Source organism: Haemaphysalis longicornis, unplaced genomic scaffold (assembly GCF_048455015.1).
Source record: "Haemaphysalis longicornis isolate Haplotype H1 unplaced genomic scaffold, Haemaphysalis longicornis Haplotype H1 scaffold_7, whole genome shotgun sequence".
NCBI classification, from domain to species: Eukaryota; Metazoa; Arthropoda; class Arachnida; order Ixodida; family Ixodidae; genus Haemaphysalis; species Haemaphysalis longicornis.
In genome coordinates, this window is record NW_027526422.1 from 12,577,796 (window position 1) to 12,596,447 (window position 18,652).

The 18,652-nt window shown below is 47.1% G+C and overlaps 1 protein-coding gene across 2 annotated transcripts in view; it reads left to right on the forward strand.

Annotated features, from left to right (window-relative positions):
* Positions 1-4,815: 4,815 nt before the first annotated feature.
* LOC144144533 (protein gooseberry-like) overlaps positions 4,816-18,652 on the forward strand; it is a 70,957-nt gene continuing 57,120 nt past the window's right edge. Inside the window, exon 1 of one of the 2 annotated variants that reach the window (XM_077676032.1) lies at positions 4,816-5,519. In XM_077676032.1, coding sequence (XP_077532158.1) covers positions 5,444-5,519 — 76 coding nt within the window. In that variant the 5' untranslated portion in view covers positions 4,816-5,443. The remainder of the gene's footprint in view (positions 5,520-18,652) is intronic. The other variant, XM_077676031.1, reaches the window with a different exon arrangement.

Consider the following 18,652-nt stretch of genomic DNA (forward strand, 5'->3'; position numbering starts at 1 on the left):
CCTTCGTATGTATCAAATATGCGTAAAACTTGTAACACGAAGCTGACTGCGGAACCTTTTGCCTGTGCGCCTCGGAATACTTCGGCTGCCACGCTGATTTTGCTCGTGCTGCACTGTGCACCTTACTTGTTACTTTACCGCGTACACAAATTGCGTTAACCGCTTGTGCGCGCCCTCACAGGCGTAGGCTCTCGCTCAGAGCAGAAAGCAAAGAGAGCGTTACACCGAGTCAACGCACAAAACACGCGAGGCATGTCGTAAGATGCCGGCAGTCACGCACTTCCGCCGTGGGGACATGCGGGTTTGCGCTCATTTTCCTCCGGGAAGCAAGGCGTAATGACGGCGACAGAAAAAGACCAGCACTCAGAAAGGAGGCTATCACGAACGCACTGGCTTTCCTCACCCCTTCCGTCCCCCTTCTCCTCCGGTTCTTAATTCTTTCATTCCGAGAATCTTGTTCGTGCAGTTCTCACTCCGACAAATGTAATGGATGTGAGGTAATTAATGCGAGTTTTTAATGACACTCACAAAATTTAATCGATGTGAATTAATGGATGGGAGTTTGTTCTGAGATGTGACAAAAGACGGGTACTGAAAAAAGGGGGTGTAGTAGTGCCACAGGCCTTGTGTATAAAGTTTTTAAGACATATAGTATTTATTTTTGAATTCTCTCTCTCTCTCTCTCAACAAGGACTCCAAACAATCCGTGTACGAACTATTTCCAATCAAAGTTCAGTGTTTGGGATCGTATACAACGATGTCGCCGCAAAATACCAATGCACTTTTTTTGTAAAAAAATTTAGTAGTGCATTTTGTGATCGAACTATATATTTTTACAATACGTAAATACGAAACCAAGCAACTGCGAAACAGTTCCGTTTAAATGGTTTGCGTAAATTGGCCGTGTTTCCTACTAAGTCTTACACAGTACGAATTGGTTTTTGGTGGTCACATTATATCCAGTCGAGTCCATCATGCGATCCAGAAGTTTACGCCACACGTTCTGTGAAATTTATGGGGTACCAAAGCAAAGTTAAACACTAACTGCATTCACAGCCGCTGTGCATACTGCACGAGCAAAGATAAAACGGTTTGATGCGTTTAAGAACTTCTGGTTGTTGGTGCCTGTGTAGAACGATTTCTAGGCACGGTTCTGCGTCTTCTTTATAAATACATATCACGAAGAACGCGATCACCTTCGCGCCCGTTTTCTCCTAGATTATTTATTCATAAATTGCACATGGTGTTTTTTATTTGTGCGCAAGCTAATGATCGAAATGGAGCCCTCAGAAACAACATAGAACCATTCCGAAATAGGTAACCTGAATATAAGCTTCTGGGCGCATCACGTTGTTTTCTAGAAGTGATAAAAAGGACGACCTGGTTATTTTGACTCGCGTTGTGAAATAAATGTTTTTTTTTTTTTTCATTTGGCACGTAACACCAACAGTTGAATGTTACGTATATTTTACTACTGTGCACTGTATGTACTCCTGTCATGACGCCAAACTGATCTGATCGTATTTGCATTTTATTATTTTATATTGCTCTGACATAGGAACAAAGTGCATTTTTCAGTGTGTTCTGTACATATAGCGTCTCAGCGCACACGCCGTTCATTGCTGGACGGGGTCGAGGGCCCTGTCAAGCCGCTTCTTGCAGGTTTTTCCTTGCCCCTTCGATGTACCTTTTTTCACTTGGATGTAATTACTGTGGGTGAAATAAACTTTGACTTTGATGCAGTGGGCACGTGCTAAATTTCCAAACATTTACACATACGCATGTGAGGTCAAAGTGACCAGCGAGCAAAAATTTGTAGATTCGTTGTCGCATTTTATTGAAGATAAAGAACGGAAACGTTCTTTCGATATGCATACCCACGTATTTCTTCTGGCCCATACAGCTGTCCCCTGTAAACAACGCGCAGTAGTTTTTTTCAGGTTGAAAACATGCCTAACAACGTGGCCTCTGGTGATTTTGGTGTTAGTGCGGTGAGACTGAAAGTTGAGGTTGTGTATGAGCTTAAAGTTGGGCTAGGGTAAGGGGTGGATTGAGGGGTCGATGGCAGCTTCAATTTGAGGCTGCACACACACACACACACACACACACACACACACACACATATATATATATATATATATATATATAAATCTTGAGAGACAGAGCTCCGAGATGCTGAAGGACCACTTTTAATTAGGCTCCCGAGCACAGGCCACCGAAAGACGGAACTGTCCGGGGATGATGATGGTTATACACAGATGACAGTGGCGATGGGTTTGGATGGGTAGAAGGAACAGAGGGATTGACCCGCCGTGTTCCACACTGAATATAACAATGGTCATGTCGCTTCCACGCATAAATATCACAACAGTACACCCCCAATGCCCACAATATATATATATATATATATATATATATATATATATATATATATATATATATATATATATATATATATATATATATATATAATACAGAAATAAGGGTTGGCAGTCAAGAAAACCTCGGAAAGCAAAGGGGAGGATGTGGTAGGTCATTGAAACAGATAAAGAATTTGGAAAGACAGAAAGAAACCCTTATTTCTGTCTTATTTCAACGAGCCCCTCATTTCCTATTCTGATTCGCTACATGCATAGCGAGGGCCTCTGTTCTAGCAGTCTTGGTACCATTGGGAGCCTAAGAGGGTTCAACGCTGGTCGACCACTCTCGACATGTCGTAGACACTCGAGTCACGGCCCGGGGGTTAAAAAGAAGGTCCCCTTCTCCCCGAGTAGTCGGAGTGGCACTGGCTACCACTCCCAAGCGCAGCAAAAAAAGGTACCTTAACATAAATACCCCAGAAAGTGGAGGGGAAAATAGCCCCGCCAGTAGCGTAGTGGTCATCGTACCAGACCGGTATTCTGGAGGTCGTGGGTTCGGATCCCACCTGGCGGGCATTTTTTCTCCACTTTCTTTCTGTCTTTCCAAATTCTTTATCTGTTTCAATGACCTACCACATCCTCCCTTTTGCTTTCCGAGGTTTTCTTGACTGCCAACCCTTATTTCTGTCTTATTTCAACGAGCCCCTCATTTCGTATTCCCGGATACACGAAGATTTCACTGGCGTCATATACGTCACGGAAATGACGCGTACACCTTTGGTGAAACGACCCGCCAGCAGGAGGTCGCTCACCAAGCACATCCACAAGACAGCCGCCGACCCGCAAATCATGCTCAGCTGCAGATTTCGCTGCACGTTTTACTTTGGTATTTTACTGATTCCTATGACAAAAAAAAACAACCCCAGTTTTTTTTTTTTTTTTTTGCGTATACGACTACACTCAATGCCCATGTATACTACAAATTTTCCGTTACGCCAGTATGGAGCAGGCGCTATTGCGGATAAAGTTTATAAACGCCGAGGGAAATATACAGCTGCGTCACCTGGCGGCAGTTCGCCCTATTTTTCGATCTACGCTTGGCGCATGCGCAACACTACTGTGTTCGCCTGGCTTCACACTCACTTTAGTGACACGTGTTTTATTAGGCTGCATACTGCGCTTTGTCTCCATGATGGTCAGCGCAGACGAAAACTGGACAAGAAGAGTAAGGACGACACAAGCGCTGTCTAGCAACTGAACTTTCATTTGAAAGCAACACGTGTTATATAGGCAAAAAAAGTGAGACAATTACCACAAACGGCTCAAAAAACTTAAGTCACGCAACCACTTAAACACCAGACTTGTCTAGAAAGAAAACGTCATCATCCGTAAGCGAAATTGACGGACGTTTTTGAGCCGTTTGTGTTTTTTATCTCACTTTTTTGCTTATATAAGACGTGTTCCTTCCTAACTTGCCCTGCAGTTTTCGTCTGCGCTGACCATCGTGAACGCACTCCAACTCGCTCAATTCGCCACCTTATTGCGCTTTGTCTGCAACAAATTCACTACATGACGCGCATCGTGAGGTTATTTTTGACGACTGCCTTTCACGCCTTTTTCGATAGAGTTAAACGCTGTCGTTACACGGCTGCGAACGAAGTGAAGCAATCGGCGCCGTCGATACAGTTGGCTTTTCGTAAATGTACCGAATCTTGCGTCCCGATTCTCGAAATGCTTTTGATGAAACGGTCAAAGGGAGGAGTGAAAGTGTGTGACCAAACATCTCTTGCTTCAAAAAACAGTGACCCGACACGTGAACATAACCGTGCAAGAAGCGATGCTCGCCAGTTCGTTCAGCAGTTTGGTGTGTGGAAACAATGGGGAACAGTCCGCAGTTGGCGTTAAGCTGTAGTTTAGGTTTCAGGCTGTCTCGGTCCGGGAACCGAATTCTATTTTTACTGCAGCTTGCGTGGTCGCGTGCAAACTTTGCGTGCCATGTTTCGGCGAAAACAAACTTTTCTTGAAAGCGCTATAGACTTTATTCGGTTCTTTCCGTCAAAAATAAACAGTAAAAGCTCCGGTGGAGTCGACAGTGGGACGCACCGTCTGCTTCAGAGGCTTATGTTTTGGCTTATTTACGCTTAGCAAGGCTTGCAGCAAAACAGTGGAAACTGTTCAGCTGCAAATTCTTACAATCGCGGAGAAAAGCTTTTTCCACGCATGCGCGGTGAGTTCGGGCCGGAAGTGGATACATTCTATGCCAGCTTGGCAAGGCGCAAGAATGTTTCGTTGAGGGACGGCGACGGACAGCTCGCAAAGCGGAGCTCCGTGAAATGCACTCCCACAACGTGCCCGGCATTCACTTCCGCGGGCGAATCGCGCGAGATCTCGATGACCGGTGCCCGATGGCAGCACACACCTTTCCTCTCCTCGGCGCCGGCCATGGGGGTGCCCGCCAGGTGCGCGTCGCGGGCGGTTCGGGCGGGCGTCCCCCGGAGGCACCGCCTCCTCGGCGCGCCGCCTCCCGCCTCCTGGCGAGCACAGCGCCGAGCGTCGGCAGCAGCGATCCGCTCGGGACAAGACGCGCGCCAGCCGCCCTCGCCTGTGCGCGTGCGAGCCAAGAGTGTGCGTGATTGATGCGACGGCCGCGTATGTACCGTCACCGGCAGCGCCCTCGGCTAGAAGTCATCGAGCGACGACGAACGTCCCGTCTCCGGAGCGGCGCTTCTCCGTCGTCCTCAACGTGCCGCTTAATTAACGAGTGCGACGAGAAGGTGTTTCCGGCTTTGAGCTGGTCGCGACATCCGCTGTTGTGCGCGAGTGTTCCGTTTCCCGGGGAACAGCTCTGCCGTTGGCCAAGCCCCACTGTCAGCGAAGTTCCGTGCTGAGCGTGTAGCGCCGCTGAGCTGAGGAACCTCGTCCAACAGCTTCAGCGGAACAGTGTGCGTGGTGTGTGCCGGTTTCTGCGTCGGGTCCGGTGGTTTGCCGAGTCGCGCGTTTGCGGCGACGGCGGTGCCCTGGAGGGCAACTCGTTCCCCGGGCTGGGCGGAGCCGACTGGTCGCCGGGTGCGGGCCGCTGCTGGATGCAGGCGCCCCACTCGGCCCCCGGCATGGCACTCGGCTCCATCCGACCGCTCTTCGCCGGCTACCCCTTCCAGGGTGAGTCTCGATCATCGTTAGCCACAGAGGCGATTGCATGGAGGCTCAAGCTGGTTCCTTCAGTCAGCGTCTCTTTAAAGTGCCCTAAAAGGCTGCGGTACGCTCCCGCGTGCTTTACACAACACGGAAACAACTACGCAAAGCGTAATCGTCGTGCTATCACCAAATGCGGCTTCTCATATGGGCAACCCACAAATGGTAAACGTCTAACGTCAGCGACAATGTTCGGGAGGTACAATTTTGTAATGCGGTCGGCTATTCGCTATGTGTCGATGACGTTGAAAGCTTAACATTATCTTTAAGTAAACCATCGGAACGGATCTTGTCCCCGAACTTTATGTAGAACACACAGACCAGTTACAGCTTCCCAGGTCATAAGTTATTTAAAGTACGAGTCCTGTGGAGTTCGTGAGTGTTAAAAAAATGCATTTTTTCAAAGCTGTTATTGCAGGTGACAACTTTCTCTGAGCGAAGGTTTAAGTCCGAAAGGTGGTTCTAACTGGTTCCAGACGCCTGGAAGTACCTAAACCGCTACTCTGGGCAGTACCCGTTGACGGCGAATTACTCAAAAAGTTATTGATAAGAAAGTATTCTTTGCAGTGTTCGCCATCAGTGTGAATCCTTTTTTTTTTTTTTCATACAACATAAATTTTCAGGTATGGTTCTTTACTATAGCTTTCGGAACAGTTCGTCATTTCATCGAAATTGGTGGGGATGGCGACATACGAAGCATGGTCGACGGCGTCGTAATATGCAGACTGCTTTAATGGGCTAGCATGGATTGTCAGATGACATGTCAAGACCTCTGGCAATGCTCCGGCCTTCGCTTTATTCGACAGACATGCGAAATTCAACGCAAACTTAAGGTATTCGTGTCTAGAATGCGTCACCGGCTGGTCACTTCTGAATCCTGATTCAACCTTGCTGGAAAGGCCTGTCACCAGCCGTGCACAATGGATGGGAGCACGTGGTCACTCGTATCAAACCTCTGAGGGCGCAGGAACAGTCGGTGTCGCACGGTATACCAGCAGCCGACTGGCACCACTATGCATGCGCAGGGGAGGCGAAACTGGTTCCGGGAATGCACAAGGGCGCCTACCGTGTATCGGAGCCGGTACACCGCTCTAAGAACCCTCTATTGTTGAGCCGTACGGATGCACGTTGTAGCTGAAAGCACGCTGGTCAAGTATACAATAAAGCCATCGGCGACCCCGTGCGCCTGCCGTTTGCGTTGCTCAACTTTCCCTATAGCCTAACTTCATTGCTGCTGTACAAGGATTGATATTGAGGCGCGAAAACTGCACGACGTGTAACTTGTGTTCAAAAGTATCGGGTTCAATTGCATAAATGACCATTGGCTGTGTCCAGTTGTCACGGGGGGCCATTTAGCTGACCATTGCTGCCTCTGCGTTCCACACAGTGTTCCACTTTTTGAGAACACACCGATATTGCGCTGTTTTAAGGGCCAAGCTGCAGCCGTGAATTGTTTGAAGCGTGGTGCATCATGAAAGCCGGTGATAAGTGTGTAAGCACGGCATCTATTAGTTTGTCAAAAAATAAATCAATTATCTGAATGCGAACTTGCCACGTGCGCAACACAATGCACCACTTGACTTTATCGTGATTTTTTTCTTGGTGCTTTGGCCATGTTCACGCACGCGCCTTCCTGTATATCTGCTTATGTGCGGTAAAAATTTGATTGATTGACTGTAGGAATGCGCCAACGCAACGCAGGCGATGAGGCTCGCCGTAGTGGAGGGCTCCGGATTAATTTTGACCACCTGGGGATCTTTAACGTGCGCCGAAATCTCGTACACACGGGCGTTTTTGCTTTTCGCCTCCATCAGCGGTAAAACTTTCAGTTGATGTCTAGCGCTAGTTCAGTGTGGTCTCTCCCGTCTTTACCGCGCTACTTAACCATGTTTCACAGTCTGAACCAACTAGCCCACATTTATGCGTTGACATATATTAAGGGAGTTGTATGAGGCAGACAAATCCTGTGCACAAGGAAAAATTTTTTCTCTTGAAAACGGTAACGATGAATTAATTATAGCAGAATATAAGGAATGAAGTCATTATACCATACTAGAAAATTACCGTAGTGATTTCTTAATCGCGCAAGAATGTTGCCCCAGGACCAGGCGATTCTAGAGCCTCGTTTGTACAATGTCTATACAATAATCACAAATTATTTCGTAATCTTTACAACGCATGCCTCAAAATTGGATGCAATCAATCAAAGTGAAAGGAACAAAACGTAATGTTAATTGCAAAAGTAGTCGAGAACCAGGGAGCCAAAGATATATACCTATAGCAGTAAACTCGATATCACGGAAAGTAGTAGAAAAATACTTACGGACAGATTATATCACTTAACAAAGAAAAAAGTATTCATAGTACAAAATAATCCGGATTCACACGTAAAACTTCGCTAACCATAGCTTCAGACGAGCTAAAAAAGGAAATTGACTGAGCAGAACTATTTAGATATAAAGAACGCACTTAACTAGATCAAACAATTTGGGATTATAAATTCTCTGAAATCACGAGGCTGTCCAAGAAACCTGATCATTTCGGCTCATATTTTTCTTAAAAATAAAAAAAGTCACCTATAACACGGGGGGATCAAAGCTTCAATTAGATATTAATGCAGGTTCTCCGCAAGGATCACTTTAAGGTCTATTATTTTGAAAGTATAAACAGCAAATTTCCTAGATATGCATATATATCCAGACTATTGCTGACGACATAAACTCGCCTATAAAAGGCACTACATTGAACAAAAGGCAGCCAAGCCCAAGATCTCAGAAGAGTTAACAGAGCCTTAACAATAAAACCCAAACCATTGAACAAAAGGCAGCCCAAGCGATCAAACTGTAGAAAACTGGAGAACGGACACGAAGCTTACATTTAACAAAACGAAATCGAAATTCATATAATTGGCGAAGAATACAGAAAAAGAACTTCCATTATCAAACTCGCAAACAAAAATCTCAAACTGTGCAGGCAAATGAAAGTATACAGTAATACCCCGTTAACTCGAAGTAGTAAAAACCGGGAAATTTTTCGAGATAAGCAAAGTTGCGCGAATTGCCATGAAATATCGAGTTCTCCGGGAAACGCCTCTGTGCTCCATACCATGTTTTTCATCGCAAAAGGAACCCGCGCTCTCCATAGGGTTTTTCCGAGCATGGACACACCTCTATCTTCTTGTACACTGTACCTCTGCGCTTGTCTGTACTGTCACGTGACGTGCCACAGGGTTGCTTGACGAAGTTGATATAGGCATCACTTTCGGGGAAAACATCGGCTTCGTGGTAGGCGCGGCTAAACGAGAAAGAAATCCGGGGGGCTTAGGCACGGCAGCATCGCACCAATTCTGTGAAACGGTCCGCGGCGGCGGAATTTTCGTTCCACTCTCAGTCAAGATTTCGAGATATCCGCAGCTTGGCCCAAAAATACTTCGAACCAAGGGCAACAATTACATGGGACGTACAAGAAATGGTTCGGTGCGGCGGAAAATTTCGACATAGCGAATGTTTCGAGATATGTGAGTTCGAGTTGACGAGGTATTACTGCATTATACAAGCTGAGTTTCATTCTTCACATTAACTACACAAAGGAAAAAAATTAAACGAAATAAGAAGCAGCCTACAGCCTACGAGAGCAAACACCTGCAAAAATGTATATCCAAGCTATAAAAAGGATTATAGTGCGGCGCTTTCATTTGGCATAAGCAACACGCCATAATGAAGAAATCTAAGTATTCAAAGAAGAGGTTCCGTTAAAATTATCACAGCAATTAGAAAAAAAAACATCATAGCAAACGTCCCGCCAATTCACTTCACGATCCAAAAACAACTGGAGATATTTAACGAATTCTTTGCTCGAAAAATGTTTTCCTGGTAAAACCGCACTTTTACAAGAGAGCAAATAAGGAATGAGGTGGATATATCTGACACAGCTTCCAGCAGAGAAGAAATCTTTCACATACCTGGCTCAACCAATTGGCAAGCACACTTCACAGTCGCGACAGGCGGCTCTCAGGATAACACATCGTAGCAGCTTTCATAACTTCAGATTTAAAAAAATCAGAAGTCCCTCGTTGTAACGACGACGATAATTGAGCACGAAACCTTCTTGCGTGCAAAGTGCCAAAGTCAAAGCCGCTGTGATCAAAGTCCAAGCGTCAAAAATCAAAGGGCAAACTGCCTGCGAGCCCGTCCAAACTCAGACGACAGCAAATTAGGGATGTTCCGTACTGAGTAAAAAAAACCCATTATGAGGTTAAGAAATTCCCGATTTTTAGCATGTTTTCCCCGGGGGTTTCTAAATAATTCCCCGCGAATTTCCCTGCATTCTCTTTTTGCAACTGATTTGTACGTGGACTTCTGTTCGGTTTTAAGCATTAGCCAGTGCCACCTATGTCTACGTAGCGTTTCGGGGGCAGGCGGCAGAATCAGAGTTTCAGTGTGAACTAAATTCCTCTGCATCTGCCGCTCAGCAGCGTTTGACTATGCAATTCACGTTTTGTAGCAAACAGCCTGCTCACTTTGCATGCTAAAGATCCAAGTTAAAGCTCAGGCCCGTATGAAAAAGAAAGAGACATTGCTGGGTAATTGATGTAATTTTAGCTCAGCACCGGGATTGCTGGCGCCGTCTTGTGTTGACAGCTCGCGGACTAAGGCGCACCCGAAATTCCACGAAGTTCGAAATACGTTTTTGTATATTGTGCAAGAGTACATGCGAACAGGCTTCAGCCCTTCAGACGCCGCCGCTTCACGCTTGACTAGCTCTTTCTCATGAAGTATTCTTTCCTCTGTGCTCCCTCCTGTTTTATTGAACTGGATTATGAGCGGTGTTGGATGCTTGTGGCATGCGGGAGCACGACCGCGGATATCTCAACATAAATCCGACGAAGTGTTTCGAGAACTTTTAGAAAGAAAACAAAGTAATCATTGATGCGAGGTACAGTTTACTGACATTATTTTTTTTTTTCTTTTTGCTCCACGACTCCTAAAAATACCAACTTTTATTAAAGATTCCCCATTTCCCTTTTGGCTAAGATTACAACCGAAAATTCCCCGAAAAGGGGGAAACATCACTGCAGCAAACGAGTCTTTCACGAGAAAGCTGAGCGCCCCCTTCCCTCTCCCATCGCCGCCCAAAGTCTAAAGACCAACGCCCACGCTGCGAAAACCAAATGAAATGCTGAGTGACCCGAATGTGATGATGGCGCAATCGGACAGACGTCGGCTTCGTAACTCGAGAGACCCAGGTTCGATTCCGACCAGGAGAAGCGTTTCTTTCTTGTGCCATCATCTCCATCATCATGTGTCCTCCCATTGTTTCAAGCTAGCTTTCCTGCAGCGCGTTTTGGTTACCACACCGCCATCAGTGAGACCAAGAAAGATTCGCTTTAGTTAAGGTAAAGCAGCTATGAAGAACGTACAAATGTTCACCCATAGTCTACCAACTCTAAAACCAATTACCAATCCAAATAATCAGAAGAAAGTTAAATTTAGAATTACGGAGGGGCTAAGAAAGATGCGAAACCATGGTCAACACAAAGTTAACTTATATAAGACGTCACAGTGTTGGCAATGAAATAGCGGATGAAATAGCCAAAAATGACGAAAATATAAACTGGCCTATCCTAGTACAATTTATTCAGAAAAGTTCAATATTCACCTGAGAAAATATTATAATATTGAATGGCAGCAAGATGGAACTGAAATTAAGCTGCACGCTCTACTGGATCAAATCTCTCCACAAAATTCCGACCTGCTTCCCCACAAACTATTACACGTCGCAAGTTATACTCGACACGATAGATTTTCATCTTACTTTCAAAGGTTAACTATGACAAATAACAGAAAAGGCAAATGCAAACTGCAAGCAGGCAGGTTTTACTACTACACACATGAATACCAAAACCAGAAGCACAGAACTTGTTGTAGTCTACGAAGGTAATCTCTAAAGAAGAAAACGCGAACTAGCAAACATTAGAAATTCTAGAAAAATTGACTATCATATTGAACAGTAATATTACAGTATTGCAATATTACAGTAATATTACATAATAAACAGAAGGTAAGAGCAACAATGTTACCTCCATGAAATATTTTAATACAAAATTACACGTTCACACATTTACAGGCACTTTGCAGTGACACAAAATTGATGGCGAAAACCGCAAGATAGATTATGTGATAATTATCGTGTGTGCCGTTGGACCCGTTATGCCTTGGTGGCAGGGGAGACTGCAGTGTTATGATTTTTGTTGTGTAACACGTCTCCGTCCACCTCGAAGCAACAGCGACGTAGTTTTATTTATCGCTATCTTGGCCAATTCTTTTATTTCACCCACAAGCGAAGACGCATTACAGACGAGCGGAAAGAAAAAAAAACGCAATAAGTATAAGGCGCGGCACGACAGGTCAACACTGTGTGACAGGTCAGCGCCAAACAAATGTAGACACTGTCTAGAATACAGTGAATAAAACTCACAAAAACCTGGGAACAAGCAGAATAAGTGCACTATCAAAACAAAGAGCAAACAGTATAAAAGTGCAATTTACAGATCCTGGTGAAGAACAAAATCCGACAGTTAAGCGTGAAATAGTGCATTATCAGCTATTGCCACCATATTTGAGGGGAGACAATTCCACCAAGAAGCAGTGCGTGGTATAAATGAAAAAAAAAATCATGATTACACGTGGGGACATAGACGTTGCTGCAATCATCGCAGCGAGACGAAACGTAGAAGGGGCGCCTAATAAACTGGTGGCTCACGGTTCGGTGATGGTAAACTTTGGTAATGGTTGAATGATGGTAAGTTTAATCGCTGCTCCGTCTCTTTACTCACCGCGTGTTTGTCCGACGTCTTTCACAGCTCCAGATCATTTTCTTATGCAAGGAGAGCGGCATATAGCCATTATTTTTGTCCAGTGCGTTGCATACGCGAATATCAAGCAGCTTTCTAGCACGTAAAACTTGAGCTGTTACATTAAATTCGGTGAAAGTGCCGGAAATATAATGTCTCTAAACTGTCTGTTAGCTAGACATTGTGCACGATTATACTTCTAGATGCCCCCCACCCCTTCAAGTCTGTCGTCGTCCATGCACCATCTCACGCACATAACTCTGGTGGGCTAGCTTTCGCCACTAAAATACTTTTTTAGTCGGTTACACATGGGTGGTGTGTAACCGAATATTAACCACTATTAATAGTCGGTTACCCCACTATTAATCACACAGGAAGCACAAAAATAAAAAAGAAACACGCGTAAGACTTGAAGGTATAGCGAAGCTGTATACGCACCTTCACGACAGTTGAAGTCCACGATTGCAGCCGATTCGCTTTTGCTGTATACCTTAAGTGTGAGCTTCATTTTTTTTTTTTTTTTTGAAGGGATGATCCTTGGACGTCACCTTGCGGGGGCGTACGCTATGACGTGTCTTTCTCGTTCCAAGCAAGTGTTGCCACGATTACAGCGAACGCCGGAGTTTTTTTTTGTTCCGAGCAAGTGTACGCGGGCGACATTACAGTGTGGACTGTTCACTCAGACCTGACTCAGCAAACCGCGTGCCTCCAACAAGCCTTGCCTGAAACGCAAAACTGGTGTGAATACGCCGGACTGACACTTTCCCTCGAAAAGACAGCTATTCTGTCTGCCGCCATGTGCTTGGGGCCGTCGCCGACTGGAGGTGTCTCCGATCACATTACAACTCTGCATCTGACCTGTACGCACTGCCACCTCACTTCGCGTGCTGAGATTAGAAATTTCCGCTTCTTGATCAGCGTCTATGTGGCTACGTTACGTTCGCCAAAAAGCGGGACAGATGCTCCACCTCATCCGACGAATCTCACAGAAGTCTGGTGGCTCCTGTTCCAAAATGGCCCGTATATTGGTGCGGTCTGTACTCCAGCATCTACTTGTTTACCAGGCCCAACTCCAACACTTGAACCAGGCGGAGTGGTCTCGACTTGAGGCAATTACCGAGCCGTAATGCGTGCAATTACCTGCCTCCCTAGGATAACACCGATCCTTGCTCTTAAGGCTGAAGCTCAAGTTAACACTTTGGATAAGCTTGTCCATCAGCGTCGGTCCGCCCGCATGCATAAACTTTTGTTGCTGAGGCAACGGCGTTAGGTAGTTCATTAACTACATGGGTCGTTCACTACCCACATCCCCAGCCTGCGTCGTTACCAGGCCACTTCCGCTATACCACAAGGTGACTGACAACAGGCCGACTGCACAATCAATCCAACGGAAATACAGACACGCTTTTCGCGGTCGCAAAAGTACCGGTGGCTGAGTTTCAACCCCAGGTGGTACAGGCATTTGTGGACGCTGGGGCCAAATACCACGTGCTGACCACAGTCAAACTTGCTTCTACGGAACACGCCGCGCCCTGCCATCTGTGCTGGCCGAGCTTACAGCCATCCGGGACGGCTCACAAGCACTAACTCCTGCTCTTCTTCAAGCCCCTGGAGGTACTACTTTACAAAGCTATACAGATTCCACGGCGACCACGCGTGATTTACGCCGAGTAAATAACAACTCGGCTCTCGTGGTTTCGGCGAAATGCGCTCCCCGCTCACATTGCGGCTGATAGTGTCTGTCACCCTACATCCGTTCCACGACCATTGCCATTGCTGACAATAGATTCCCCAGGACAATTTCTCCAACAGAAAGATCTCCGTCGCGCCACACTTGATCTAATCGCTTCGTGTGGAATGGACCTCCCCAGATAGACTCGGTCGCTGGGAAGAGGTCTTGCTGCGAAGACTTCGTGTTGGCGTAGCCCTCTCTCCCGCTGTTACCCGGGAGTGGCCACCACGTTACCATGCCCCGTTCACACAGAACTGCCCCTTCTGCACGACTGCTGGCGAAGATGCTGATACAGAACACCTGCTGTGGACGTGTTCTTCATTGGAAGCGGCCAGAACGCGACACCTTGATTCGATGCAAAGCCTCCACCCTGACAGACCACCTGATCTCCATCGGTGGATACGGGGACCGCACCATCGCTCCCTCCTTGCGTTTCTCAGCAAAACGGGAGTGCACTTATACCTGCAATGTAGTCTTTATGCCATAAGGCATGCTACCGCAATAAAAGGGAAGTGGTATTGCCACGATTGTGGCGAACGCTGAAGATATTTTTGCCTATCTTGGCCAATCTCCCTAAGTATGCTTGGCTTGACAAACGGGCGCCGGGGACGCTGGGTGGTCGCCGCAAGGCACGCACACACGTGCACTCGACATATCCTTGGTATTTTTAACTGCAGACACCGCTCTAACGATTTGCTAAACAGCTTCGCTGTTAAAAAGTGCAAATAAGGCTTGGAAATACCTTCGAAATGAACACCCTCCACCGTATACTGTATCATGAAGTCTATGGGGAAGCGGAAATTATGCATTATAATACAAGCTGCGTAAATAGGAATTTAAAGTTTCATTGTGACGGTTTATTCCATAGTTACGAGTCTGCAAAACGCTCCGCGAGGAACCTAACATTAAGCAAACAAACACTGCGAAGCACAACAGACAAAGAAAGGCAGCGATTGCTGTTATGTGTTTACGATGTATACCGTTACCAGAACTGGCTAAACATAACCGCCGTAACGTAACCTATCATAAAGCCTTCGAACTTGCTTGCACGTATACAACGCATGCATGCATGCAGCAAAGAAGTCCAATGTTCTCCTGCTCCCACTAAACAGCCCGTTTCAAGGTTCAACTCATTTGCTGTTCTGGCAACAGAAGTTTCAGAAGCAAACAGACTGACACTTGCTTGGAACCTGCTTGCGTACGAATGAGTAAATCTAACTGAACTTTTTGCGGAGCTCCACCGCAAACAAGGCGTATTTAGATCAAACCGCGCTTGGTGAAATGAGCATGACACGACGTTCAATCGACGACGCTTCGTAAAACCACTTTCGGTGCCCGCATTTTCGATACAAGGGCCTCCGACCTAACCAAGAAGGTGGAGAGACAATTGTGCGGTTGTCATTTCCTGATACAATGAACAGTCAGGTGCGTTGGCAAAGATTCGCACTTTCAAAAAGAATCTGACGTGTTCGCCTTGCAATGCGCAACGAAAGTGCAGCGAATGCTAGCTCTGTAATATAACTATGCCAACATTTTTAAAGCAAAGCTTTCTACCTCTACCAGCACGGTTCTTTCGTGGTGTGCGGGACAACAAACTCCCAACGCGGCTGGGGAGGCGGAGGGCGCTTTTCACTCACGGAGCACATGCGTAGATGGCGCAGTGATAGGGCGCTATTACCCAGCGTTCCCCGTGCTCGCACCGGCGGGCGCGTTGGAGGGACGGCTTTGTCGTCTGCTTTAGCGACGGTGTTGGGCCTGTTTTGGTGTAACTTCGCGTTGATTGTGTGCTTACTTCGCACGGCTTGATTAACTTGTTCGACAGCACCTTCTGGGTAACCCGGACCCGACGGAATTAAGTGGTCGTACGGCAAAGATACGTTAAGTATTGGTTTCCAGGGCGGGGAAAACAAAATGTAGAGACCACGGACATACAGCCGGCTGCTAGAGAAACGCTACCTTTTGCGCACTGATTGTCACGAATGGGACTTCGTTTTCTAAATTTCTGAGTACCGATTCAGTTATGTTTTAACAGGTATTACAAAATACGAATGGAGCAACTGGATCTAATAAATAGCGATTATAAAAGTTCCGTCAGCTTTCTCGCAATCCTCAAACTTCCGAAACTATTTAGTTTAAATCTGTATAAATGGGAATCACTAAGCTCACATGCCGGATTGTTTCGGTGTCTGCGCTTGTGTCGCGCGGTGATGTAGCCCGAGCTAGCAAATAAGGATGGCTAGGTCCGCTGTCTCGCCCTTCGAAATACGCTCATCTCCGTTTTAAGTGCGAATGCACTTTATAAGCGACCCCAAACCTTCCACCGCCGGCGGCGGCGGCGTCCGCAGTCCTCCTCTCCCTAGCAACGGCGTGGAGCGGAGAGGAGCGTCGGTAGCAACGGCGCGGTGACGTCACTTCACCACGTGACCGCGCTCGCTCCGCCTCCTCGCCGTGGCTGCGCGGGTGCGCGTCGCTCCCCGCACCGCTCCTCACGCCGTGACGTCATGGTATGACGTAACAGCGCGCCTCCTCTCCCCAGCAGCTGCCGCGCGCCTCTCTCTCCACCGTGACGTCACACTCTCTCCTCTCCCCCTCGCTCGGCTGCAGCTGCCGTGCGCCGCTGCCCCTCTCCCCTTGCGCTCGCCTCCTCTCACAGCCACCTGGCTCGGCGCGCTCGGCGCGGCGTACCCCCCTATGTATGCAGCGATAAACTGCCAGACCTCCATGGGTCGGCTCGCGCGCGCTCACGGGCGAATGCCAACGGATTTTAACTTTACTCCCCCTTATAGCATCACCCCGTGCATTCGCACTTAACCATGTTCACCCTCGGGGAAATGCTTGGGAGTTTTTTCTTTCTTCCGACGCACGGCCGGGCTACAGCGGCGGCGTCCGCCGCTCGAGCCCTGCCGTGGCCGACGCTGCTGCGTTCGGGACAGCGCCCCCGCGAATCCCGGGTAACGGCTGGCAGAATCTCTGGTTTCACTCTTTCTACAGCCACGTGTGTGAATCCAAGCGACATCGCATGTGGAATTGTTGAAGGGGGGGGGGGGGGTCGTTCACAGCTTTGCTTTCCAACCACCTTCACAGCGTGAATTGGAGCCAATTTTTTTCCTTCATTTTTCAACTCTAACTATTATGCAGTGCTGCTGGCTGTCCACGGCAGCAATAATTGCGTTTACAGCTTTTCGCCCAACGTCCTCCTCCCATGCAGGACGACCACGGCAAAGAAGATGACGGTTCTGGCGCTGCCATTTTTTTTGTTGTTGTTGTTGTTGTTTCAAGCGGGTCAGCTCTCACTGCACAAGCATACGACTAAGCACAAACGAAGGGCATGACGCCGCACACACGTCAGTCGTTTTATATGGCGCAGGCTATATGCGCGCTGCGGGAGGGGCGGTTCCACCAATTAAAAATTACGTTTCTCCTCGTGCAGCTATGATCTGCTCCGTACTGAGGACCCCGTGCTACATGAAGCGAAGGCAGACGAACGCCGTCACTGCAGTCTGGAACTTGCCCGGGAAGTTTTTTTCCTTCTCTTTCGGGATTCGGAATTCCAGAGGGGGAATCGTGATGATGTGGTGCGTAAGCATGCTTTGCAGGAGCTCATCTGCGTACATGCATTGTCTATAAGGCCTTTTATTAAAGGCGCTTGTATTAATTACATGACTGTTTATTATAACTAAATAAATGCCCAATACGGATCATGCATACCTAATAAAGCGCACTGTCACGCGTAAAAACGGACAGATTTTTGCACGGGAATAAATGCGCTCTCCTCATTACATGCTGATTCTTTTATAAATGTTGTAGTCGGTGGCCTGAAACGAAAGGAAACCCTCATATCAACATAACAGAGGGAGAGAGAGAATCGTCGCCCCCTTTCCTACGTGTCGCCGAACACTACACAAGTCACAATGTGTTGAAATATGATATTTGTGAAATGATCCTACTTATATACTGAAGTTTGCTGCACCTCGATGTACTCCCCCATGAGCTTCCCCCCTCTCTTTTTAGGGGCGAAGCCTCTCGGGGCTTCGCCCCTAACCTCCAACTTTGGAGGCAGTTTGTACCTGTTTACACGGGTGGACTGAACATTTTCTACAAGCGGGGTGTGTTTTGTACCTCACGATGTTTAAAGCAATATGAATTGGCATAATTCATTACCAGTGAAGCTGTTTAAGCTTGAGGTAGTTTCGGTGGCATTAGCAAAAAAAATACAAAGAAAAAGAACAGCGGCACCTGTAAAGGGTGCACCACCACAGATAAGGTATTATAACAGTGAAGCCGGCTTTCGAGCTTGTTAGAGTGAGCACAAGGGGCGTATGCGTATGCGCACCTCTTACTATATCATTTCAAAGGTACTAGCCTTTTTTGGATTCTAAAAAGCAAAAAAATGGCGCAGCTTGCAATAGTGGTGCAAGGCTGCAGAAGCAGCATAGCTGGGGGTCGACCTAGCTCGTTTCCTCCTTGGATCCCCTGGCAGCGGGGGAGGTGGGCACACTGGAACAGCCTTGTAAA